Source organism: Bombus pyrosoma, linkage group LG18, assembly GCF_014825855.1.
Source record: "Bombus pyrosoma isolate SC7728 linkage group LG18, ASM1482585v1, whole genome shotgun sequence".
In the NCBI taxonomy this organism is placed as follows: domain Eukaryota; kingdom Metazoa; phylum Arthropoda; class Insecta; order Hymenoptera; family Apidae; genus Bombus; species Bombus pyrosoma.
The window spans coordinates 2,752,470-2,777,572 of record NC_057787.1 but is presented as its reverse complement, the minus strand read 5'-3'; the positions used below and the strand labels follow the sequence as shown (position 1 = coordinate 2,777,572).

Genomic DNA, 25,103 nt, shown 5'->3' with positions numbered 1-25,103 from the left:
CATCGATGATCGGAGGGGAAGCTGGCCATAGAGCATCGACGCCGTTGCATCTAGCGGTTTGCTTTCGGGTGGACAGTCTTAATTCTGCTTCTGAACGAGTAGCTTCGTCATTAGTTTTCTTCTGGTACATCGTATTCAGTGACGTCTCCATATTTCTTTTTTTTTCCGTCTCTGTTTCCTTCGACAGATTTAGCATTGCACGCATAATCACGACGTCAAAGCTGCACAGATCTATTATTTCCTCCTTATCAAGAGTTTTCTTGAACGAAAAGAGAAAGTCACGACAAGTATTAAGATAATGTACTTAGTTTGATATTCGACAAGTTATAGTTAGTTTGTTTACTTTGTTTGCAAACGGAGTTTCTGCCTTGCTAATCGAACGATACCTGTTGGACTACAAGAAATCGGTCAACGTGCACACACAATTCTACGCAATGTACGTATTCATTTTATTCAATTCATATTTTTCAAGATCCTTCCTTTTACAATTTTATATCCAAGAGTTATGTCAAAGTTCGTGTCAATTTTATGTAGCGGTTGCATCATTGATGTGTTTAATGTGTCGGAGATGAGTTTAACAGATAATTATTCATTTCTTTAAATTTTTTTTAGAACTGAGATCAATGCTTTTTATTATCAGATTTTTATAAATTTATGAGATTTTTTGTATTCGTTTTTGTATTCGTACATAGTGATTGAAGAAATAATTTCTTTTTAATGTCGTAAAAGTTTTATGTTGAAATACGTATATAAAATTAGTGCAATGCTGTCAGTTTTCTAAGTTTCCTAGGAATGTCCAAATTTTTAATTTGTTAAAAAATCATGGTAAACAGTCACAGTAATTGGACACACTGTATTCTGTACATATATAACATATTAGTAGTAATAGTCGTAATAGTTTACTAGATTCTTTATGAAGTCATAAAACTTTCTGTTTTCATCTTAACCTCTCTTTATGCATAACTTCGTATCAAAGAATTATACATCGTACGTATCGTATCTTCACAGCTAAAATCCATATAGAGAACGAAAAGAATATACACTTTAAGTAAACTTTAAACTATACAAAACTATATACAATTAGTTAAACGAAACAGAAATTTTTGCAATATCTACAAATACTTAACCAGTATGAAACATATATATGTAAGTGAAATATATATATATATTTGGTAACGTAATAACGTTTTCGATAAAATTTAAATTTGTAATAAAGAAAAAAATATATATATAAAATATTATATAAAATAATTTTAAAATACATATTAAAACTGTATAATTTTTTATCAAATTCCTATGTTCTATCCTTATTTATGATATTTTTTTAGTATAAAAAATATCTATAATATGTTTTTAAAACTATTTAATAAAAATATTAATAAAAATTTAACAAAAAGATTAATAGAAGTGTTCTTCGCTCGTTAAGAATTTGCTTTCTTAAACATAATAATACATTTTTAATAACTTAAAATTAATAATGTTTTTAATTATTACAATTTTGCCACACGCACACTATACATATATTGCATCTTTAATCTTGTTGTGGCGATGAGAAAGATGTACGTTTATGCAATCAGAACAAAATTAGTTTTACATTTCCGTTGCCATTCAAATCAACAAGTGATTTGTAAACACAAATAGATTAATTTTCCCCTTTCTATTCCTTTTTTCTTCCTTTCCTATAATTAATTAATACAATTAATTCTATATTTTAATTACCCTTTAATGATAAGGCCATGAAACAATGTGTACAATTGGGTTGTAATTGAGAAGTGTAAATAAAGTAATTTACATATTATTTTACAAAAATGTATTAGAATAATAGATATTTTATAGAAAATACCTTTTTATTTATTATTTTGTTTTATTACGAAAATCAGAAAAGATTTCTGATTTGAAAAAAGATATTATATATATCTTTGGAAGTCTTTACCATGATAAATATTAAGACGCAGTATTCAATAATGTAAAGTTACTGAAAAAAGATACTAAATGAAACGCTACGTTAACACAATAGTGTCCACTGCTACTAGAGCTACCGATGGCTAAAGTACAAATCTATTGGGTTGGCAACTAAGTGATTGCGGATTTTATCATTACCACCTAATGGCAAAATCCGCAATCACTTAGTTGCCAACCTAATATACCAACGAAATCAAAATAACAACTATGCATATATTATATAATGCAAAGAAAAAAATAAACTTTTCTATAAATTCTATAAATCTATTCAAATATCGAAAGATGCATTGTTGTAAATCCGGGAACTTTCCATAAAAAGTTATAAAATAGTTATTTTGATTATTATGGCTTGTATTTGTACGACACTCATTACAAATTAAAATTGAAAGTTATCCTTATATTTGATTTCAATAGATTTCAAGGAATTTCCTGTTGAAAACATGCCGAGTAGCAAAACCAGAATCGCTATAATTGGTGGTGGAGTAGCTGGACTGGTGGTAGCTCGTCATACAGCCGCTAAATTGGACACTTACAGTCTTACGTTATTCGAGCAAACGGATCAAGTTGGTGGTACATGGATTTACACTGATGAAACCGATGTCGACAAGCATGGACTACCGGTTCATAGTAGTATGTATAAGAATCTAAGGTTAGTGTAACATTTCATTTGACATTCTAGTCGCCATTTCTCGCTTTACTTGTGGTAATTTAATGTTAATTACTTCATTGATGCACCCTTGACAGACCAAATCTACCAAGTAGATCTCAGCATAGTTTGCCATTCAATGTCTTGACATAATTATAATCTTTCAATTTATGTTAATTTCAAAATTAAATTTTCCAGGTAACTACTTAAATTTATAATATATTTTTAAATGCAAAATAAAATTTTTAAGTTTTAATGTCAATTTGTAATCTATATATAAATTCATAATATACATATATATTGAAAGTTATTATTATATTATACTATATATATAAAGTTATAATATATGTTTATAAAGTTCACAAAGAAATAATAATTCCCGACACAGTCCACCAGTGGTGAGCAATGTGGCTAGTCTATGTTCACTATTCATCAATTTCTTTGGACTTTGCCAGGCAGCAGTGTGTACTGTGTAATGCTGACATTGCCCAGGATATGTTGAGTTTATATTCCTTGCACCAGTAACAAATAATAGTGGCACAATTCCAAAAATTTCAAATTTACTTTTATTGAATGTCTACGTTATGTTTGTACTCTCATCATGTAAATATTTATAATCCCATCAATTTTGCTTCAGAGGGCAACATTGTTATTTATGCCGCTATCAGTTTGGGCTTAGTTTTACAACAACATTGACTCATCTTCAATTATTTTATGATGCCATAAGCGGAAGATAGTACTGTTTTCGAGAATAATAGCATATTTTATGTCAAGTCAACCTTATAATATTGTTAAAATGTTTCACGAAGATTTCTTTATAAATTTTGAATCGGCTCTTCACCAAAATCCACGTTTCCTGAGTTCTGTTACTATGAAAAGCGAAGCAGCGATATGTATACATTAAAAGACGGCGTTTACAAGATTATATTTATTAGATAGTTAATGATTTAGATGTTATTATGTAGATATTATCATCCTTGATATTAGTATTGCAATAAATATAAATACTATATAGCGTAATTGATACGTTCTGATATTAATCAAAGAAATATATTTGTGTTATTAATTGAAGAAAAACGATAATGAAAAATTACGATGTTGGTAAACGAAAAGTTGATACGCTTGTGATACGTTTTTACCTCGCAAACATTACCATAACTTGAAGGTATTGTTACATTTTTACATTGGATAGGTGTAACGCTATTAAACTTGCAATAATTAAACTATATTCGCGTTAAAACTCATAACTTAATGGATAATATGAAAATATCTTTGGTAGAACACAAAGATGTTTCCGTTTACATTGTTTGGCAAGCAACTTACCAAATGAAATCTTTTAACGGCACCGTTTTCCTGGATAAGATTACGTACAATTTCGCTGTAGTGTAAAATTATACCGAAGATGTTTTCGTATATTTTGGAGAAGTATTTCTATATTTTGGACAAAAAGTGAAATAATTTCGGTAGGAAAAATAAATAAAAGATGTAAGAAGATAGAATATGTCTGAGAAACAAAAAGTAAATAAAAGGTAGAAAGTAGAGTAAAACGTAAAAAGTAAAGTAACAACTAAATAAAAAAGAAAAGTGCAGAATATGGTTTACAAAGTGAAAAATAAATGAAAAGAAAATGAAGTTGTCTATAGGTGATAACCTTTAAGTATGTATAATACTGAAATTGAATTGTGCATAGATTACAAAATTAAACTATATTATATTATTATTATATTTTATAGTATTTTTTTCTTATATTATTTTATTACTATATTATATTATTATTATATTTTATAGTATTTGAGTTCCAATTTTTTTTTTATTGTTTCAATTAATTTTAAATAGTTGCAATAACACAAATATCATTGCAATGAAAAATGTGGTTATATAATATCTTAAATCTGTAATAAAGTCAGTTTGAACAATTGTGCTTTATCTGTTTTGATATTTTAAATAATTAAGTAGTAATAACATATGAAATACTTAATGTACGTCATTGTCTTAGAAAAATATAAACAATCAAAATGAGTAAAAATGAGGAATTATAATCTTTAGATATTACATTGTAGAACTTTCTTGCTTAATTTTTCTAACGCCAATTTATTGCTGAAATGAATACTGTTGTTGTAAAGTACATATAAGTTTGAGCATATAATTACATAAGAAAATTTAATAACAAAGCCTTAAAATCTTTTAAAATAAAATCTTTAAAAAAGGTTTGTTAAACATAATACATCAACATAAAACAAGATGTAATTAATAATGCATAAAATACAATAGAAGCGAGAGAAACAAAAATAAAGTGACTAATGCAGTTATAATAAAACAAATTATCGAATAATCGTTATATTTTTTAGTCTAATAGTAACGATTATTTATTGTTTCTACATTCATTACAATACATTGTAAATCACAAAAGTTATTATAAATTGCTTGCATAATTAGTATTGAAAAATATCTTATCTAAGATAAGAATAAAGAATACTTAGAATTTACTGATAGAAATTGGGATAATTGCTTTTACACGAAACGATTTCCAAAATGATATTATTTGTACTATACTATGCGACAATATACTATATTATATTACTATATTATATGATACTGGACTGATAAAATTCCATTTGAATGAGATAATCTGTCACGGTGGAATAGTTCAAATGGCAAAATACAATAATTTCGGAATTGAATTCGAATGCAAACCAAATACCGTTCACAATTTGGGTTATTCGATCAGCGATACAAACACAGGATCATCAATCGTATTTGTTTTTACGCCATTTATACAGTAATGATGGTTCTAGACAGTCTAGCTGGTTGCGATAAACTTTGCTGACACGCGATACACTTCTTGACATAGTAATGAGACAATCGCTTGGTAAGCTGTTCCGGAAATTGTTAGAAATGAAATAAAAATATGTGATAGTAATAAAGCAGTAAAATATTAAGTGCATAGTTTGAAGTTCTTACAAAATATGTTTTTCTGCTTGGTAATGAAATATTGCAATTTTGGTTTTGGTGGCCTGTATTTATGAAAAAATTAAAAACCCTTGGCATATAGAAAATGACAAACTGGAAATGATTGAAAATTAAATTAAGTAAATTAGTGTCTATGTTAATACAATAAATAGTAAATTTTAGAAAAGTGGTATAATAATAGGTATTTGTATAACAAATAAAATATGAATGTTATGAAATACGTAGGAAACCTCGAGAATACATTTCTGAAGATAACATTGGAGGTTAGAATTACAATCGAGGAAGTTCATAACCCAATAAAGTAGTTTTCTGCTGATGTTTCTTTGGTAACATTACTTCATTGATTTTGCTATTATCGCGACTAGTCGTTTCTTTCAGTTTATTCCGTTTAGAGTAATACTTAATTTAAACGTAATTATAAAAAGAAGTTGCACCTTGATTCAGACTTAATGAATCGAAATGCCATCTTCAAGTTTAGAGTTAACGAACAGTTACTAGAATAATTACTTCACGATTATACATACAATTCGTTAGAAGAATATTTTACAGCTATTCTACGATTTCAATCGTATAAAGTATTTATTTCAATTAATTAATGTAAGATATGTAAATAGCTATAACGCATGATATTCGAAAGCAAATGTTTCAAATTCTTTTCTTAATGCAGAATTTTATGATTTCCTCCTTTAGAGTTTCGATGAAATTCATGTTTGCAAATATTAACAAATAATCTTCGCGTAAATTTTAGTTCTGTATTATAAAAATGTATATGTTTTATTTATAAATTATCACAAAAACGTCCTTCAAAATTTCGTGATTTGTAATTTACGTATTATATCGATAATATTTGTATTGATATCATATGCATATCATAAAATTACCTGCTAGCTCGGATGACATAGTGCTGGTACAATGAATATGTCAAAGAAAAATTTGTTTATGAACAATTACATCTATTTTTATGTCTGTATTCTGTATTTTTATTTTTACTTTAAACAATTATTTTTTATCTAAAATGAAATTTATATATATTTATCTTCTCGTCTTTTACTTTTCAAAATTGTGATTACTCTGATTTCGATAAATTCTTTTGTACAACTTGATCTACGTACCATTATCGTTTACATATTAGAGATATTCTCTTCTAGAATGCGGCGATTTTAATTTCCATAATAAAGTTCCTTCTTACTAAAGTTATGACTCACATATACATTCGTAATGATTAATATCTGTATATTTCGATGATTGTAAAGGTTAAGGATATACGTATTGCGCATATAAAATTTGATAACATACGATAGTACGTACATATATGAGTCATATGTAATTACACGTATACAGTTTTCATGATTTTTGTTTTATTATAATTAAAATTAGATATTAGATAAATTAGATATAATTAAAATTTATTATAATTAGATTCATTCTTCGTCGATCTGTATGGAATATAAAATTTATTGAAAGAAGACCTTAATAGGTTATAAAGATGGTAGGCTTACAATAAATTATACCTAAACATATCCAAGTACCAAATGATGAGAATGTTTCTTAAATAAGAGAAGAATTCTGTTATTCTTACATTCTTGACGGTTCTTACCTATCTTCTGGTAAATAAAGGGCTTCACCTAAGCTTCCTCCATAATGAGCGACTGTTTTACCAAGCATATCACTAACATTATCGACAAGGCAAATGAATGAATTTGGATTTATCTTTTGAGTTTCTAGGGATTTCAGAAATCCCTAAGCTTTAAAAATTCTGTATAATTGTTTGGTTATATCTTACTTAAAATATGTTGGTATCATACGATCAAGTTCCTCATTAAAGCAGATAGCTTTCAGTTAATAAGCATTCAGCTTATTATAAAGACAGTATAAATTCCTGCTGTGATAAATTTACATCAGGCGTCAATGATTATTTATAAATATAGTAAAATGCAGTACTGACACGTAGTTGTGATACTTCTATACTATGATTGTTCAATCCACAATCGTTATCACAACAACGTGTCAGTACTCCACAAAATGAATATGCTGATACCGGAGGAAGATTGTTGATATTATTTCTTTATGCAAAGTTATCAATGATCTCATTGACAGTCTTCTGGTACTTCAGCTTATTAACTTCAATGCTTGTTTACATACGCAATACTCCGGTCTTCGGTGTTGATTTTTGCATGAATGTTACATTTAGCGACCTAGTTAGAAGAAAATGCAATTATGTAAATGGTATACCTGACTGAATAGATTTCTTTCCTAGTTCTTTATTAAGTCCAGATGATCAGCTTTGATATTTAACATTGAAACGCCTTTTTTCTTTTTGTAACATGTTTGTAAATTATTAAATAAATAAGATAATATACGGAAGGTTTACTTATATTACGTATTTTTAATTAATACACAAAAAAGGAAAATTGCGTATCATCGATTAAGAACTAGAGAAATTAGAAATTAGGGGATTTCTGAATTAATTGTTGCATATTATTTTACAATCATTTTACAATCGATTCAGGATCGAGATTGTAATATTCAAAAATAAAGCAAATACTTAAAAATAATTGTTAAGTAATTATAAATTTTTAATGTTAAGTAATTAATTACTTCTAAAAATATTTCATTTATTTTAGGGTTAAATAATTTCTTTCATAAACTATCATAATATGTTACAGAACAAATCTTCCTCGGGAAATAATGCAAATACCTGATTTTCCAATGACACATGACGAAGGACCATCATTTGTTCATCATAGCGTAATTCGAGAATATCTTTCGGATTATGTAAAACATTTTAATTTATATCCGCATATAAAGGTAATAAGGCAGATCAATCCTTAAATGACAAAATTTAATTTTGCTATCTCACATATATGTATGTTATCTTATTTTTGAAAGTATATTTTAAAGTATTAAATAATTCATAAAGTTTAGTGTACCATAAAATAAATAATTTGCAATATAAATATTTGTACAGCAAATTATTTGTTATAAATTGTTGTTGAAAAACTCCTTTTCTATTGTTTCCATTGTTCAATTAGGAACAGTGTCCAAATTTAGCATTTCATCATTTGACAGAGATTCCAATTCAACTATGTAATATAATTATATATAATATAATAATGTAATAATGTAATAATATAATTATATATAATTATCATATAAAAATATATAATTGGAATCTCTGTCAAATGATGAAATGCTAAATTTGGACACTGTTCCTAATTGAATTTTTCAAAATGAGTTTTTCAAAAGGAGTTTTTCAACAACAATTTATAATTTCAACAAGTTTATAACAAATAATATAATAGAGGCTTTAAATATTGATTACCAAAAACGTTATAGACTTTCCCAATATAAAAATATTTAATTTTAAGTTTCATATATTTGGTACTTTCTCAAAAAATTAATTATATTATAAATTATATTTCAGTTAAATACACTGGTAAAGCACGTGGAACCAGAAACTTTGAGAAACGGTCAAACAATCTGGATGGTCACGTACGAGGATTTGGAAAGCAACATAGAAACAACTAAAACGTTCGACGCCGTGGTCTTGTGTAATGGTCATTATACTGTAGGCCATATTCCACACATTCCAGGTATTGAAAGTTTCCCCGGCGAATCTATACATAGCCATCAGTACAGGGTACCGGAAGTGTACACTAGGAAAAGAGTTTGCATCCTTGGTGCCTCCTGGTCTGGTATCGATATCGCCATAGAAGTTTCGCAATACGCCGAAAAGGTACATGGAATTTCATTAAGTGTTACTTTGCCGTAGCTTGTTTTTATAAAATGCTGTGCACATATATTTTCTGAAAATTGACATACAATAATTTATTTATTCCAGTTTTGTTTCTAGCTTTAAACGCCTGAAGTAATATACAAGAGCTAAATTGAAAAGTTTCCATACATATATTAAAAACTATTCTTGATGATTTATATCTCTCCAAAACTGTTTTATTTTTGTTATATATCTTTGTTATATATTTTTGTTATATCTCTCCAGAACTAGTTTTATTTTTGTTATATACATTTAATTATTTTATAATAATATGTTATAATTTTCTAATTAATATTCATATAGTATTATATATTAACAGTTGTGGGTGTTACCTGCGATTATATTATAATTGTCTCGACTGTATCTAATTAAATCATGTAGATGTAAATCTCGTGACTAAATCAGGTTAATATTCTTTATAAACAGGAACATTGCTTTTCCTTTTTGGTGTTATTAATTTGAATCATGTAAATTATGGTTTAAGAAAGCAATGGTTCTGGTATTTTAAAATAAGTGTCTTGCTAACAGAAATACAAAAACAATCCTACTCTAACTAAAGCTTGTTTTTGTAAATTCCATGAATTTTCATTGCTCATGATATAAATCATTTTTTAATTAATGCGTTATTATTTTAAAAGTCGAAAAATTTTATCTGCGTTGTTTTTGTTATGAATCTCCCAATTGTATCAATGCTGAAACTTATGTGATTCTGTGTTTTTCTAGATTTCTCTGTATACATGAATAAGTTATTTACGACCATGATAGAAGGCATCGTCGTTCGCAAAAAATTATTCCTCAATATCAGTATCTACTAATTGATTGAAGAGTCGTGTTGTAATATGCAATTTGTTTGTTCTCAAATACAATATTAATTGCTTTGAGATTAATTAATCAAAAGTTTTTTTTTATTAATTGTATATATATCTAAGTAAAATATTTTAAGAAATATTTTCAAATTTAACTCATTATATGTTATATATATTACATATATTATTATTATATTATACTTAGTATACAGTGTAACAAAATGATATTCAATTCATTCTAATAATGAAAAGATCATTTTCATGGTGTAAGTGATTTAGATGGAGTACCTATATTATATTATATGCGAAACCTTTTTTTTATATAAGTGAAATACAATAATATCCAAGTATAAACGTTACTGTAGTAAGCTTTTATCTTGTTTCAAAAAGACAATGTTTGAAAAATTGAAAATTCTAGTCTACTTAAAATAAGCTTTTTCTGAATACGTTTTCTCTAGAACTATATTATTATCTATATATCTAAATTATCTATATTTTCATCAATCCAGGTATATTTAAGCCACAATCTACCGGAACCAGTTGATTCGAGAATGTCGAAAAACGTAGAACAGAGGCCTGGAATTCAATCGGTTCAAGGAAACATATTCATCTTCCGCGATGGTTCCACGGCTGAAGTAGACAACTTCATATATTGCACCGGTAAAATGACTTGATCTCCTTCGTACATATAAGTGATCGAGGTATCCCAAATTAATTATACATAAGTAAGTGGAAGTCTGTCAGGGCCCTGTCGAATTTTCATTTTTTAAGATATATTGAAATATTTGAAATTCTTCATGTTTTTCTATTTTCTAAATAAAATTAGATTATACAGATTGTTACAAAATAATGATTAAATATTTGAAATAAAGATAGCAGAAAAAGATGATAAAACTTTAGTTGTCTTCAGTTTCAAAATAGTAAATTTCAATTAAGGAGGGTTTTATAATACTTCAATCTATATATCATACTTTATTTTTATCATAAATCATCAGATTTATCAATATATTCTAATATTAATTCCCACTATTCCATTTGAGCTGGTATCTTTCTCTTAATAATTTAATTTCATTTAATTATTTTATAAAATTCAATAAAATAAATTACTCCAACCTTATATATTTGTTTAGTCCCTCGGTAGGACCCTGACTTTCTCGACCGACAATTAATTGATATCCCCTTTCAACGAAATCTTATGTTTTCAGGCTATAAATTTACGTATCCCTTTATGTCGACTAAAGTTGAGATGTGTACGGACAACAACCACGTCGAGCCGATTTACAAACACCTAATACATATGGATTATCCGAATTTATTCGTAATGGGACTGCCTGGAATAGTAATTCCATTTCCTATGTTTCATCTGCAAGCTCAGTATATTTTAAGCATTCTCGAAAATCACATTAAGTTACCTTCTACTGAACAAATGCGTGAAGAATATCAGATGGAAAAGAAAGCTCTTCTCGACCTTGGAATTCCGGTATACATTTTATTAATTTGCCTAATATACATAATACCATCTTTATTTTTTATTTGCTTTGTATGTTACATGTGTTTTTAATCTCTTAAGTCATAAGATATGGAAAAAATTAGATATCGACTTGAGGTCGAAGAGGCATTTTTTAATCATCAATAGATTCACAGTAATAGATTTTCATTTTCTACAGATATCATGAAGAAAACCGCTGTCATACTTATATTAAATTATATTAAATCATTAATTATCTGTTATTTACAATTTGTATTATTGTATAATTATCATTATTTACAAACCTCAGAGAAGGTATTATGTTATTTTACAATTCTGATAGATAATAAGTAATAATAACTAATCCATAACCATCCAAAACAATATATCGTGATCAAATTTTGTCTTACATGGTACATGTCAATTTTAGGAACCATAATTAATAATTTTCAAATTAGTAAATAGTCCTGCAATAAGATGTAAGATTTTTGTTTCATTTTATACTATTTTCACAATAAGATTAACTTAAAGAATACCTATAATTACAATGATATCGCAACTTACTATAACATAATATTGTTTTAATATGAAAAACACAATTAAGAAATAAAACAAATTAATATTTTTACAGCTAAGACATATCACCAAACTGAAGGAACGGCAATGGGCGTATTATGACGAAATAGCTGCGGCTGCGAATATTGCTAGTTTCCCACCAGTAATCCGGAAAATTTACGATCACTCGAACCAAATGCGTGAATTGGATTTCGCCACTTACAAGAACTACCAATATCGCATAATTGACGATGAAAATTTCGTAGTGTGTTATTGTAAACCTTGTTAAGCCTTAAACGCGGAAATCAAGCAGAGATGTTCTAATTAATGAATGTTTTGCATAGAAATCGTTGAAAGTTCGCAATTACTTGGCGTTCAATGATATTTCTTGTGTTTTTTGTTCCATTAAGCTCAAGATCACTTTAGGGTCTTTGTTTGTTTAGCACTGAAATACTAGCGCACTATGTTTACAGTCTAGATAAAACAAGTTGAAGGATGATAACGTTTCGCATACTTCTTTACGAAATAAAGCATATGTCGAGACGAGAATGAACAGACATAGTTGCGAAACCGAACGCAGCAAACAAAGCTTAAGAGCGACTATTTGTTCTATAATGCTGTTTGATATATTTCAGTATCGTTTATATATATTTGAGCGAAACTGCGAAGCTTGTACGTATATGTGCATAAGGAACACCTCAATTGCATTATACCGTTACTTGTATCAATTAAAAATTGAGGAATTTTGTGAAATTTTGTAAAGTAGAAACCTATGTTAGTATGTGGACTAACAGGTTAATTTACTATTATGACTTAAATTTCCTTATTCATTATATAATTATGTTATCTGACTTTAATTATTTAAGAGTAATATATTACTATTTTTTTAAATCTAAAATTAAGTTTTTGGAATTTAATATTATAACAATATTAGATTTAATCATTATTGATTCTTTGGAGAAATTCAAGGAACTTTGATTGATAGCATCAAGATTCATATTAATTCCTTAACTAGCTTCAAACAAGAAATGAGTACAAAAAACAAAATATAAACAATAAATTAATTTGGGAACAATGAACGAAATAAAACAAAAATCTCTTATCTATCTGCATCTCTATCTCTTCTCTCTATAACTGTCCGGCTACAGGTGTAAAAAGATATGTAATAAGATAAAAATCAAGAATAAAACAATTGCATTTTCGGCTTTGTTTTTTAGTTATTGACAATTAAAAATTAGCCGAAATATCCCCGTGCGCGAGCAGATCTCCTTACACGTAGAAAAGTAGATCAGCCTAAGCAGCATGTTTTGTAAAAAAAATCATAGATTAAGTATTATACCTGTCCATTCATTAAAATCCATAAAAGCATATCGAAAACCACCTTATGGAATTTTCGAATAAAGAGGATTAATATTTTCTCTAATTGTTGGCCTCCATAAATTATTAATAAATAATTGCACATATAAACAATGTTTATACAAATTTCATACACTCACCACAATCATCCTGTCCGCGAGTATTTACAAAAAAATCACATGCACATCAAGTATTCTTGAAATGCTACTAAATGTGGTCGACACCTATTTGCATACAAATTACTGATCATTATACTGAAAATTATACAAAGAAAACAAAAGCGTTGGCAAAGAACATTGTAATTTTTTTTCTGAATTGGAACTTTCCACTATTATCTTGTTACGTAATATGTATTGGCGATTTTAAAAATTTGATAAGATGGTAAAACAATTCTGGAAGGTCAGAAATATCTCGACAGCCAAAGAGAAACATTAGAATTGTATAAACATAAAATTGCCGTTAATTGTTGATTTGATATAGGTTTAAGTTATTCTACTATATATCTTTTTTGAGCCTTTTCATTTTTAGTTCTCTGAACTTTCTCATTTCCTTTATTTCTGTATTCTTTTTTGTTTATTTAATCTTTTTTATCTAGTTCCAACGCGAGTGATTTGGGTGTGTATTGTGTGTAGTGTGCACGGTATGTGTTGTATGTATCGTGCGTATTGTGTATCTTGCTTGCAAGAAAATAGTTGCTATATTGAATATTTACAGTAATATAAAACAATTACTATTTTCTGAGCCTGAATAATACTTGCAGTACATGTGTGAAATTTGTGTAAACATTGTTTATATCTGATTTTATTTATTAATTATTTAAGCGGGCAAAGAATTAGAGAAAACATTACTCCTGTCTACTCGAAAATTCCATGAGACGGTTTTTGATATGTTGTTACGGATTTTCATGTGTAGGCATGTTTAATGTTTAGTCTACGATTTTTCTTACCAAACGTTGCGCAGAATAGTTTACGTCTGCAAATGCCACAATCTTCTTCTCTACAACTTGTACAGCAAGTTGTTGAGGCAAGCTACTGGCCGTATATCATTCAATTGGTAGATCGTTGTTCAGCCCGCTGCTCAGGCTGATCTACTTTCGTTCGCGTAAACGGATATTTTCTCTATTTGCTCATGGATATTTCGGTTAACTTTGTCAATAATTAAAAAACAAAGCCAAAAACGCAATTTTTTATTCTTGATTTTCATCTTATTTTAGCTTTAAGAATCACTCCTTAAATTTTTTACACCTGCAGGCATTTTATATATTGTATATTGTTTCAAATGTACAATGGAGAACTTATTTATCTCTACGCACGTAAAAATTGTTATTACTCAAAATAATTGCATATTATGCTTTTGTTTCTGACATCCAAACTTAAACATTGAAAACGGAAAGGATACGTTACGAACATATTCATCACTCCTTCCGCAAAGAAAACGGTTAAGAAAAGAACTGTAGTATGAGAATTCGGTAGAGCATTAATCTCAATAAGTTTTTGTAATCTGGAATTCGTCTTCCGCGTCGTATCCAATAATATTATTCGAAGCGACCGATACAATGCTATCAAGATCTTTCGCAAATTTGAGCGGTGCTCTCAGATCCATAAAATGTTTAGTTGCTGCTGATCAGCCAAATCACAGCTCTTATCGGCAATGTCGTGACTGCGGTGCAATAGCGACTCAAGAAGATATTACAGTGTACCCAATGATTTTGCACTAAATCGTGGCAACGCTTTGCAAGATTACAGACAACTGAATAAACTGTTACAGCACATTGTGATTTATCATGATGGCGCTGGAGAGGACCAAGTACGTATTCGATCATAAAATGGAATGTACGAAAACTAAGCTAAACAGTATTTACGGAGGAACTTCTGCACCTGTTAAAATAATGTTTTTAATAGTTACTAAGCAAATTAATTGCTTTAAAAACTTCTTATTTTCAATAGAATCATCAACAGAATTAATACTCGTATATTTATTCATATATTCAATAGAATCTAGAGGTAACAAAACACCAAGTACTTACAATAATCGATGATGTCACTTATAATTAATCCATTTTTTTGTTGTATCTCATTTTAAAGAGTGGGACGAAGTGCAATGACATCTGCGCATACAGGCTATTGCGCAAACGTAAAATGAAGGAAATGATTATGTTTCTTTATCATTCTGTTTACTTACATTACTTACTTAGGACGTTTTAAGGTTACAATCACAGCCACTAAACGAATAATATTTAACACTGTATAGTGACTGATCAAATTATTATTACAGTCACAGTGCGTTGATTTCTGGTCACTGCACATGCACGATAGCTCCTACTTTACATTTTAACCCGCTGTGTCAAATTCGACATGAGATAAAAACTGTAGAAAGTGCGGTTATCTATTATTTATAATATATATAATACATATGTCCCCTTAACTCGCTTTTTGTTTATCATTTCGCACGATAACAAAGATAATCGGAAAAGGCATAGTTTTTTATATTCAGTATGTCCATTTCAAATGAACACACGAGGTTATCTCTGTAAATATCAAAAATGTGAAAAATGTTTCAGATGGGGATTATTGAACTTCATGGGGGAACTTAATGAGATATTGCCATTCTTTTTACATTTTTATTTAAAGAAATTTAAGTGCCAATGTAATTTTTATTAAATGTAACATATACACTTTTTTATAACCTATATTTAATTTTCTACAAAAATGAGGATACTTAAAACCGAAAAATTATTAATCTGAAAAATATTTTAACCTCAACCTTGTAAAATTTATCGTATGAAACATAAACATAAAAGCACTGTGTTACCTTCCCTTGTCTTTTAATACCTTAATCCTTTGTTCTATCTGCTAACTCCCGATTACTCGGACCACAATAGACAAGAAAGTCGGTCACGCGTCGAGCCATTTAGCTGTTTAGTCGTGTGCTCGAACTTGCGCAAAATGTATGCGCCTTATGACATGTATATTTCTGCGCAACGAAAGGAATTGTGAAATAATAAACACATTAGTTTGGGCACAACTAATACTTTTAAGATGTCTGGGAATTAATTATGATCGATTCAACAGTGAAAAATAATTTATTATTTGAAAGTGTATGTATCAATGACAATGTATCAGTAACAATTTGTGAATTTATGCTTAGTTTAAATTAATAATGCTTTGAGAAAACTCGTAGAAAATTAGTAATCTTCAACTGTGTGATATTTTTCGAAACAATGAAACACAATAGGAAACACCATATCGCTACGATCACTATCATTATCAGAAGGATCTACCGATTCACTATCCACAATAATAACATACTTCTCACTACTATCATCAATTTTAGATTTTCTATTTACTGGCATGGTAGGTATAAGAGTTGTTTACTTCTTTTAAGGAATTATAACCTAAACGTGCATACGTAACAAAAAATTACACATAATTAAAGTAAGAAAATATCGAGAACAACTGATCCGCGAGTCTGACACGTGTTGTTTACGTTTGTCCTGAACGAAGTACCACGAGTCAGGCTCGTGCTTATTATTTTTGGCTCAAATTTCTTACCTTCTTCTTCTTACGAGTCTCATTCGTTGTAGGACAAAGAGCTAATAAGATTAAAGTTACAATATCTTTTAAATCAATCATTTTTCGATCCAAGTACCTTAATGCTTTTTTGTAGAGAGTTAAAAAATGCATTGGATGGTGTAAAAGAGCGTATAATTCTATTTTTAAAAAATTACGTACTTAATATTACGCCAATAATGACAAATAAACAATCATAGATTATGTATAACTGCTCTACAGATATTTCGGGTGAGGATATTGAAATGGAAAATACCGTCAGCGAGCAATGGAAACTAATTAATCAAACAAGAAAGAGAAGAACAACTACTGATCCGGAAGATATAAGTATGAAAAAAATAAGACCTAAGAATAAAAATGTAAAATCTGATTACAAGTGGTTAGAAGGCTCGCAACCAGCAATAAAAGATATCACGTATTGCAAAATCTAAATGATGAAGATATAGAAGAAGCTAATTCTTTAGTGATTAAACCTCCCCTTTTTTTCATAGAAACTCCTAATATTGATCCACTAATAAAAACACTAAACAAGCTTGTAAAACCCAAGTAATGTTAATGAAATAATTAAAAAATAAACAAATCAAACTGCAAAAATTCACTTCAGATGCATACAGTTATTAAAGCACTTGAAATAAGAAATTCAAATTATTACACTTACCAACCAAGGACTGAAAAGAAATTTAAGATAGTGATAAAGGAACTACAAAACTTGGCGCAAAATATATTAAGGCAGACCTAATGGAAAAAAGACACAAAATAAGTAATATAATTAAACTGGTCAAGAACAGCACATCAACACCATTACTAATGTTCCTTATAGAACTTCAACGAGTCAAAAGCAACAAAGTATTTTTACTACAAAGGTTCTGTTGCTTAGGTATGATTTGAGTAAGTGGTGGATTTGTTCTGGGAAGTGTTTTTTAATTGTTTGTAAGAGTCTTTCACGGTTCACTTTGTCAAATGCTTTCTCAATGTCCATGAAGAGGGTTGTACAGTATTGTTTCTTTCCTATTGTTAGTAAAATTTTGTTGATGAACCTGTGCATTTGCTCTATCATGGAGTGTTTGTTTCTGAATCCAAATCGGTGATCTGGTATTAATTTTTCTTTCCCTATTGTTGGTTTTAGGCGACCGTATATTATTTTCTCTAGTATTTCGGAAAACACAGGAAGTAGTAATATTGGTCTGTAAGAGTTAACAATATATCATGAATGGAATCAGGGTTAAAGTCAGAATCAGAGCTAGAGATAAAAGCAAAAAGGGATCGGCAAAAAGTTTGATTGCCGTCTCCACAGCCCTATGCAAGGGTAATTTCACCTACCAGGTATGACGCAGATATTCGCCGGTCATGGTAACTTCGGTAAGTGACTATATCGCCACTTTGCGATGCAGAGTGCGGGATAGGACCTCTGGCTGCGGTGTTCGACACTTAAAGATCATGGAAGGCAATAGCCTCCCTTTTTTATTATTAGTTATTGTTTACCTAGAATTATTCCCAATTAATTGCGCCACTTTTATAAAGTACAGTGTATAATAAAATATACCAATTTAATGATGTTAAAATTAACTAAAAATTTACATTATCAGTTATGACTAAATAAAGTTACAATCGAACGATACTACAATATAAAAAAATATTAAAATGCATTATGAATTTTTCATTTCACGTTCAAGTCGTGTTATTTATCTTTAATTATCTTTAATGTTTTCAATTTTACCTATATTTGTTTATACCTTTGATATATATTTTTAATTTGATGTTGTGCATAAACAATATGTGAAATCGTTAAATGAAATCATTACTACAAAATATAATTAACCACTTAAATAATTTTTAGACTTGTTTGTTTTTTAAGTAGTGAATATTAGTCCTCGATACTTGGAACAATGCGCGGAAACCTCGTTATGGCGCGCGCGGTTGACTAAGTGAGACGTCCGCTGACACGCGCCACCTTACGCGCGCTCTCTCCACCACAATACACAGTATGATAAACAGACAACGAAAGTTGGCAACCGTCACGCGCCAAAGAATCAAATATCGGCATCATCAGAAGTTGACCTCGGCTCAAAGAAGGTACAACTCATCATTAGCAGAAATTAAAACTGCAAGAGGGATGCAATAGCAAGGACTTCGAAAAAGATATCCACGAAAACCACATCAGCGGAGAAAAGAAATCCAAACACTTTTGGAAGGATACCAACAAAAATGAAGATTGCAGCGTCCGCAGAAATAATGACGCGTCGAAACTCCGCATACTCATGGAATAAACGGTCACGTGACAATTATCCCATGATAGTTTTTAGTATAAATAAGTGTAGTCACTTAGAGTCAGTCAGTTTTCAGTTGAGAGTCAATCAGTTCTTTGCAGTTGAGTAAAGAATTGGTCGAGAGTTGACATCAAATTCAGAAGAAGTCTTTGCAAAGCTGAGACTTGTTTTTTTTAATCTAATTTTTGAGTAACGTCAAGAAGTAAAATCGAGCATTTATTAATACTCATATAGTCAGTCTTTCAACAACTATACTAACTTGATACGACATTCCAAGCATGCGATCGATGATACATATAAACAAGGTAAAAATCTAAAAATTGTAACATTCTCTTTGTCAATAATTTTGGACTTGTACCATATGTGCTACTCGAATAAAATTATTCATTCACTATTATTGTCAACAATCAAGAGGATATTGTAATTATTTGTTTATTCCAGGAAAACTTGAATCTTGAACGTGGAAACTTGAACGTGGAAATTTATTTACCAGTTGAATTGATACGCTAATTAACGCTACCCATACTGTTATATTAATAAATTAGAACATCAAGAATACAACAGTTTGGAAATTCAAAATAGTGCAGCGCTTTAGGAGGATGCAACAAGTTTTTAAAACCATTCCATTCAGTCGTTTGCCTTGTTTCAAAAATTAACGAACAAGAATCCAACTAATCGAAACAGTTTAAGGACCATTTCTGGTAGCAGCAACTACCGTTTTGATTTAAATATAATTCGAGGAACCCAAGATTCGACATCTAGAGTAACACATGAAATGGATAGGTCGTGATAGGTACTGAACAAGTACTAGAGTATAATTGACAGTATATTTATTAACAACACTCAATGTACACTTTACGTAGCTCGCGATTGCATTTAATTGTTCGCGGTTACAAGTTCGACTTCTAGACGATGCGTTACGATAGCGATTGAGCAAAGTGTGCGGTACAAGTTCGGATGACGATTGCTCAAGATGCGTCGGGGAACTCTAGTCAACTATCAACTACCAACTGACTTTCCGTCACGATGATGCTGCAGAGGAAAACTATGACGGGGTGTGTCTAAGGATACGAGATCATCGGATTCGTCGAGGAAAACCTTCGTTAGGAAAGTGAAGGAAATAGACGTCGCTGTTAAATGGTTAATTTCTATGTTGGTGGTTGAAGAAGGATGCTATCCGTCCTCGAGAGAAAGTTGCTAGCGGGAAGCATCGTACGTGAGAAAAGCAGATTTCCTGTATCTTTCCGTAGTAGATGATAGATTTAGGGACTTTTAAGACAAAGACTATTTCGTTCGTTTTAAGAACCTTAGTTAGAGAAATCCTAAGATCTGTAGCGGGTCCTTAGGCTAGTTAAAAATATGCTGTTTCGACATTTAGCAATCATCTTGTCCGAAGGATAGGGTCTTTGTGTAGCAAGCCACGGGACAGAATCCGTTGGGAAGTTTGCTGTCGAGTGCCGCTACACACATATCGGTTACGAACACCGAAGATGAAGACAGGATTGTGAAACCAAATAATGAAAAAGGATAGTTTAATTTAGTAAGACAAAGACTGTCTGATATTTTTATTGAAGTTGTACAGAACTGTAAGAGGTCTACAAACTGCTACAAAGTTAAAAAGCCGGAGGTTTTTTCTAACAAAAGTTGCCCTGTAGTTTCTCGTAAATAATTAAATTATTATTACAAATCTTTTGGAAATATTTGTAATTTCTTACAGTATCTATACTATATTATTTTAAACCGAAATTTTATTATAGAAAAGAAAGTAAAACCAATTTGCATATAAATTAATCTTTTTTATTTCATTTCTACATATATGAAATGGAATATTAGATAGACTCCTATTCAATGAAAAGGAATTTTTGTGAAAATAATTCAATAATAGTCAGAGTAATAGTCCTTCTTTTACATCGTCTTCAGAGAAATAAATCTTTTTTTGTCTCGCTAACAATCTTCTAGTTCAACACATTTTTGCCACTTGTTTCTAACATATCCATTTACACACTCACAGCCTGGAATGCATTGCTAAAATATAAAATAATATTTAATCTATTGTTGTATTCGATACAAGTAACTTATGATTAAATAACTATTGGTATGTAGTACTGCAGTATTATTTTATGTTATACGAGACAATAATATGTTTAACATATTTTCGATAGACTTTAAATACCAACCAGTGTGCAAACTCTAGGATTAGGATCCTCGCAAGTTAGCGGGCAGGCAGTACCGCAGTCATTCCACACTTCGTTAACTGGGCAGCTCGCCTGGGTTACTGTTTTCATTTGTTAAATGATATTATAAATTTGTAAACTTCTTAAATAAATAAATCTTTTCAAGTTTATAATGCTACAAATTAGTATTCTCTCATAAATGACTCAGACTCGATGTTGAACACTGCTCATTTGTTAAATGATATCAGAAATTTTTAAACTTGTTAAATAAATAAGTCTTTTGAAGTCTTATAATACTATAATAAATATATAATACTATAATAAATATTATAATAAATAATAAATAAGTCTTATAATACTAGAAATTAATATTTTTAATTTAAAATTAATATTCTCTCATAAATGACTCAGACTCGATGTTGAACACTACTCTTACAAGAAATTTTCTCAGTCTGCTACACGTTTATCTTTATTCACCTAAATATTTATATGATATTTCTAAGTTACGTAAAATATAAGCAAGATTCGAAAAGTACTTTAGAGACAGTTATGAGTTGACAAAGTATAGATTACAAATAAAGTTCTAAAACTGCGAATGTTATTTAAATGGAACAATATCTTAAATTAGAAAAAAAGAATGCTAAAGATTGTAAAACGAATGCAATTCTAATTGATGATTAATTTAGAACGAATTCGATAATAAATTTACGTGCCTAACTTCATGTATGTAATTTTGTTTCTCTTATCCTATAGTTCTATTTAGGTTATTTGGCAACAAGAAATCTAAATTTCGTTTGTTTGCAATAAATATTAAAATTCTAAATAAAATAACAAATATTATCTATCCAGTATATTCTTTAATAAAACTATACAACGCTGGTTAAGATACTTTCTTCACTGAATATAGGTATTTCCAATAAAATGCAGAATTTTTTTTCAAAATACACAGAATAATTTACTTATAATTCTCAATGAGAATTGTTGTAAAATTCTTCTAAATGAAAAAAAGAAAAAAAATACACAACGAAACGCTTTACATGTGCACATGTAAACAAGTTCAATAATTATTCAAAGAGGATACTTACAAACAAAATAGGTTGCCATGATGACGAACAAAGCCAGAAGGAAGCGATACATTTTGATTATATGTATGTTATTCGTTGGATGGCGTGTCTGAATGTAATAAACATTTAGTCTGCGGCTGCTTTTATATAGCCTGAAATATCCTGTTTACCTTTTTACATTTGGTATTGTTTACATAAGATTTATACGGCGACGAACAATACGTCATGAAAAAATGAATAACAGATTAAAAACAGATTGCTCGCATTTTATCAGCATTTTGCTGTATTAACATATATTGACATTTTTTCGTACTGATTTATTATTTATGTAATTAAGTTTTATTGTAGTTACTTGTTTACACCTATTGGGTTGGCAACTAAGTGATTGGAGATTTTGTCATTAGGTGGTAATGACTAGAGCGTTCATATGGATGGCCTCCTGACCGCCATCATCCTCCGCCACATTAAAAAAAATTTTTTTTTATTTCTTTTTTTTTGTTTTCTTCTTTCTCCTTCTTTTCTTTTCTTCTTTTCTTTTAGAATTGTGCTGGCCTTGGGGGGGGGGGTTTATTTTTTTTTTGTGGAGGAAATTCTCGTAGACACCACACAACACCTCTCCACCCTGAGAGAGGGCCGGGGGACACAGGGTGGTAGAAAATAGTGCCGGGGCGGGCTCTTACCGATTAAAACCTCCACACTGGCGGGGCGGTAGGATCAGTGCAAGAATTGACGATCGTCGGCCCTGGGGGTTGCTTTACTAAGCAACTCTACCAAGCACTCACAGAAAATACCAAACACAACAACGCAAGGGGGCGGCTTTGCCTTACGTGCTATGTATATTGGCTTTTAAAAGAGAGCTTTTGGGTTTTCCATCCTTTGAAAACATATCCAGGGCGAGGATTCGAACTCACGACGAGTCGTTTTCAGTCCCGGGCCTTAACGAGCGTAGCTAACTACCCCGCCAATAGCTAAATACCTAATCCTAGGTCAACAATTTAGATTTAGAAAGAATCACAATACAGCAAAGTAAATACACAGAATGATAAGCGACGTAATTCAATCAATGGAAGAAGGAAAATACTGCACCGCGTTGTTTCTCAATGTGGAAAAAGCCTCCGCTAAAGTCTGAATGATTTTATGTATTATGTGATAAAATGAAGAATTTTAAGGAAGTTATAAACAATTCTGCTGAATAGCACATATAGAATTATTTTCTCCCACATTACGAATAGGTATTTGTATGTTAAAATTAGAAGTGTAAGTGTTCTCTCGCAAAGAAATTTACGGTTCCACAAGAAAGTGTCCTCGAACCCATTTTCTATTTTGTTTATTGATAACAATGCTGAAAACGGAAACTTATTCCTTCGCTACATCCACATCTGAAAATAAGCTAGGAAAATTTGCCGAATGTCCAGCTGGACATATTGTAAAGTACAAATTAAATAATAAAAAAAAGAAAAAGAACATATCCCATCCAAGCATGGAAACATTAAAATAGCAACAAGAAACCTAAAAAGCACCTATATAATATAGAACGTTAAACGAGAGATAGAATCCAAGTAAACTCAAACAAGTGTTCGCACGTTGCCTTCATTTTTAAAAAGAAAGAATCTTCTAAGATTAAATTGTTAAGTCAAGAAATCCAACAAACAGCTTCGGTTAAATGTCTTGTACTGCATTTGGATTATAAGTTAACTGGAAAACACCTAACACCTAATGATAATGAGAAAATCATTGCACTATCTTGAATCTATTTAATCGGTAAGAAAATCTAGATTGAGCATGAGCAACAAATTACTAGTTTATAAAATGATAACAATAACTGTAGCAGCTAACTACAGAAACAAAGAAGAAATCATGCTGCCAGCGGCTAGCATGGTTTATGATATGAAAACAACAAAACTATTTCTGAGAAAGCCGCTAACAGTAAACAACTCTTCCACAAGAAAGTGTCCTCGAACCCATTTTCTATTTTGTTTATTGCTAATGTTACAGGGGTCTCGGAATACAGCGCTAGGATAATCACATTTTTACATACCGTAGCCATCAAAATAGTAACTAAGCAGTAGCAGCATACCTATGCGACCAGCATCCAACGATAACCTCACCACAGGAACTAAACACTTGATATAAAAATACCTCCCAAGTCAGCACTCGACATTCTGTTCTGTTCTGTTACGACATTCTGTATCTTTACTCTGTCAGTTTATATGATAAATTTTGCAATAACTATCATAATTGAATCTCTCATCTTACGTACGGAACGTGAAATAATCTCTAACCGACATGACACTACGAAGCACTAATCAGACCGATCATAACCTACGACTGCCCAATCTGGTACAACATATCAGTTTCCCAAATGGAAAAAATTCGCATATTCGAAAGAAAATGCATCAGGGCTTGCCTGAGTACTTACAGATCCGAACACAGCGGATTCAGAAAATACGTCAAAAATAAAAGAATCTACGACTTAGCCAACATCCACCGC

General features: G+C 30.1%; 3 protein-coding genes and 1 long non-coding RNA gene across 16 annotated transcripts; 2 read left to right on the top strand and 2 right to left on the bottom strand.

Annotated features, from left to right (window-relative positions):
• Positions 1 to 64: 64 nt before the first annotated feature.
• LOC122577184 (flavin-containing monooxygenase FMO GS-OX-like 6) lies at positions 65 to 13,288 on the top strand. 2 transcript variants are annotated; one of them, XM_043748326.1, is made up of 7 exons: positions 65 to 436; positions 2,377 to 2,611; positions 8,245 to 8,386; positions 9,003 to 9,314; positions 10,669 to 10,819; positions 11,365 to 11,639; positions 12,259 to 13,288. In XM_043748326.1, the coding sequence occupies exons 2-7, from the start codon at positions 2,403 to 2,405 to the stop codon at positions 12,469 to 12,471; spliced, it is 1,302 nt and encodes a 433-aa protein (XP_043604261.1). In that variant the 5' UTR covers positions 65 to 436; positions 2,377 to 2,402; the 3' UTR covers positions 12,472 to 13,288. The 2 variants fall into 2 exon arrangements, with proteins under 2 accessions (XP_043604261.1, XP_043604262.1); XM_043748327.1 differs by lacking the exon at positions 65 to 436 and having other exon boundaries at positions 2,454 to 2,592.
• On the bottom strand, positions 12,609 to 15,658 carry LOC122577187. The gene is made up of 2 exons (XR_006320118.1): positions 15,565 to 15,658; positions 12,609 to 15,415 (listed from the first exon to the last, which is right to left on the bottom strand). It is a non-coding gene; the product is annotated as an uncharacterized LOC122577187 (long non-coding RNA).
• LOC122577185 lies at positions 15,354 to 21,542 on the top strand. Of its 10 annotated transcripts, none has more exons than XR_006320116.1 (6): positions 15,612 to 16,635; positions 17,330 to 17,434; positions 17,712 to 17,995; positions 18,234 to 18,466; positions 18,963 to 19,679; positions 19,816 to 21,542. XR_006320116.1 is itself a non-coding variant. In XM_043748329.1 (3 exons), exons 2-3 carry the CDS (start codon positions 16,759 to 16,761, stop codon positions 17,536 to 17,538), a joined length of 342 nt encoding a protein of 113 aa, XP_043604264.1. In that variant the 5' UTR covers positions 15,354 to 16,635; positions 16,719 to 16,758; the 3' UTR covers positions 17,539 to 17,701. The 10 variants fall into 10 exon arrangements, 4 of the variants coding, with proteins under 4 accessions (XP_043604264.1, XP_043604267.1, XP_043604265.1 ...); XR_006320113.1 differs by adding an exon at positions 16,773 to 16,891 and having other exon boundaries at positions 17,330 to 17,995; XR_006320114.1 differs by having other exon boundaries at positions 15,627 to 16,635; positions 17,599 to 17,995.
• LOC122577186 (chymotrypsin inhibitor-like) lies at positions 21,314 to 25,103 on the bottom strand. 3 transcript variants are annotated; one of them, XM_043748334.1, is made up of 4 exons: positions 24,690 to 25,099; positions 22,634 to 23,594; positions 21,552 to 21,649; positions 21,314 to 21,399 (listed from the first exon to the last, which is right to left on the bottom strand). In XM_043748334.1, the coding sequence occupies exons 2-4, from the start codon at positions 22,683 to 22,685 to the stop codon at positions 21,319 to 21,321; spliced, it is 231 nt and encodes a 76-aa protein (XP_043604269.1). In that variant the 5' UTR covers positions 22,686 to 23,594; positions 24,690 to 25,099; the 3' UTR covers positions 21,314 to 21,318. The 3 variants fall into 3 exon arrangements, with proteins under 3 accessions (XP_043604269.1, XP_043604268.1, XP_043604270.1); XM_043748333.1 differs by having other exon boundaries at positions 22,634 to 25,103; XM_043748335.1 differs by lacking the exons at positions 22,634 to 23,594; positions 24,690 to 25,099 and having other exon boundaries at positions 21,552 to 21,659.

Excerpts from the sequence above, each read along its gene's own strand:
- LOC122577184 (XM_043748326.1), top strand. The coding sequence starts at position 2,403 with ATGCCGAGTAGCAAAACCAGAATCGCTATAATTGGTGGTGGAGTAGCT. Across the intron at positions 2,612-8,244 it reads AGTATGTATAAGAATCTAAG|AACAAATCTTCCTCGGGAAA; the intron begins GTTAGTGTAACA and ends AATATGTTACAG. Across the intron at positions 10,820-11,364 it reads CAACTTCATATATTGCACCG|GCTATAAATTTACGTATCCC; the intron begins GTAAAATGACTT and ends TTATGTTTTCAG.
- LOC122577186 (XM_043748333.1), bottom strand. The coding sequence starts at position 22,685 with ATGTATCGCTTCCTTCTGGCTTTGTTCGTCATCATGGCAACCTATTTT. Across the intron at positions 21,650-22,633 it reads CATGGCAACCTATTTTGTTT|TAACCCAGGCGAGCTGCCCA; the intron begins GTAAGTATCCTC and ends AAATGAAAACAG. Across the intron at positions 21,400-21,551 it reads ATCCTAGAGTTTGCACACTG|CAATGCATTCCAGGCTGTGA; the intron begins GTTGGTATTTAA and ends TTTATATTTTAG.
- LOC122577185 (XM_043748329.1), top strand. The coding sequence starts at position 16,759 with ATGAAACACAATAGGAAACACCATATCGCTACGATCACTATCATTATC. Across the intron at positions 16,892-17,329 it reads ATTTTCTATTTACTGGCATG|ATATTTCGGGTGAGGATATT; the intron begins GTAGGTATAAGA and ends ACTGCTCTACAG.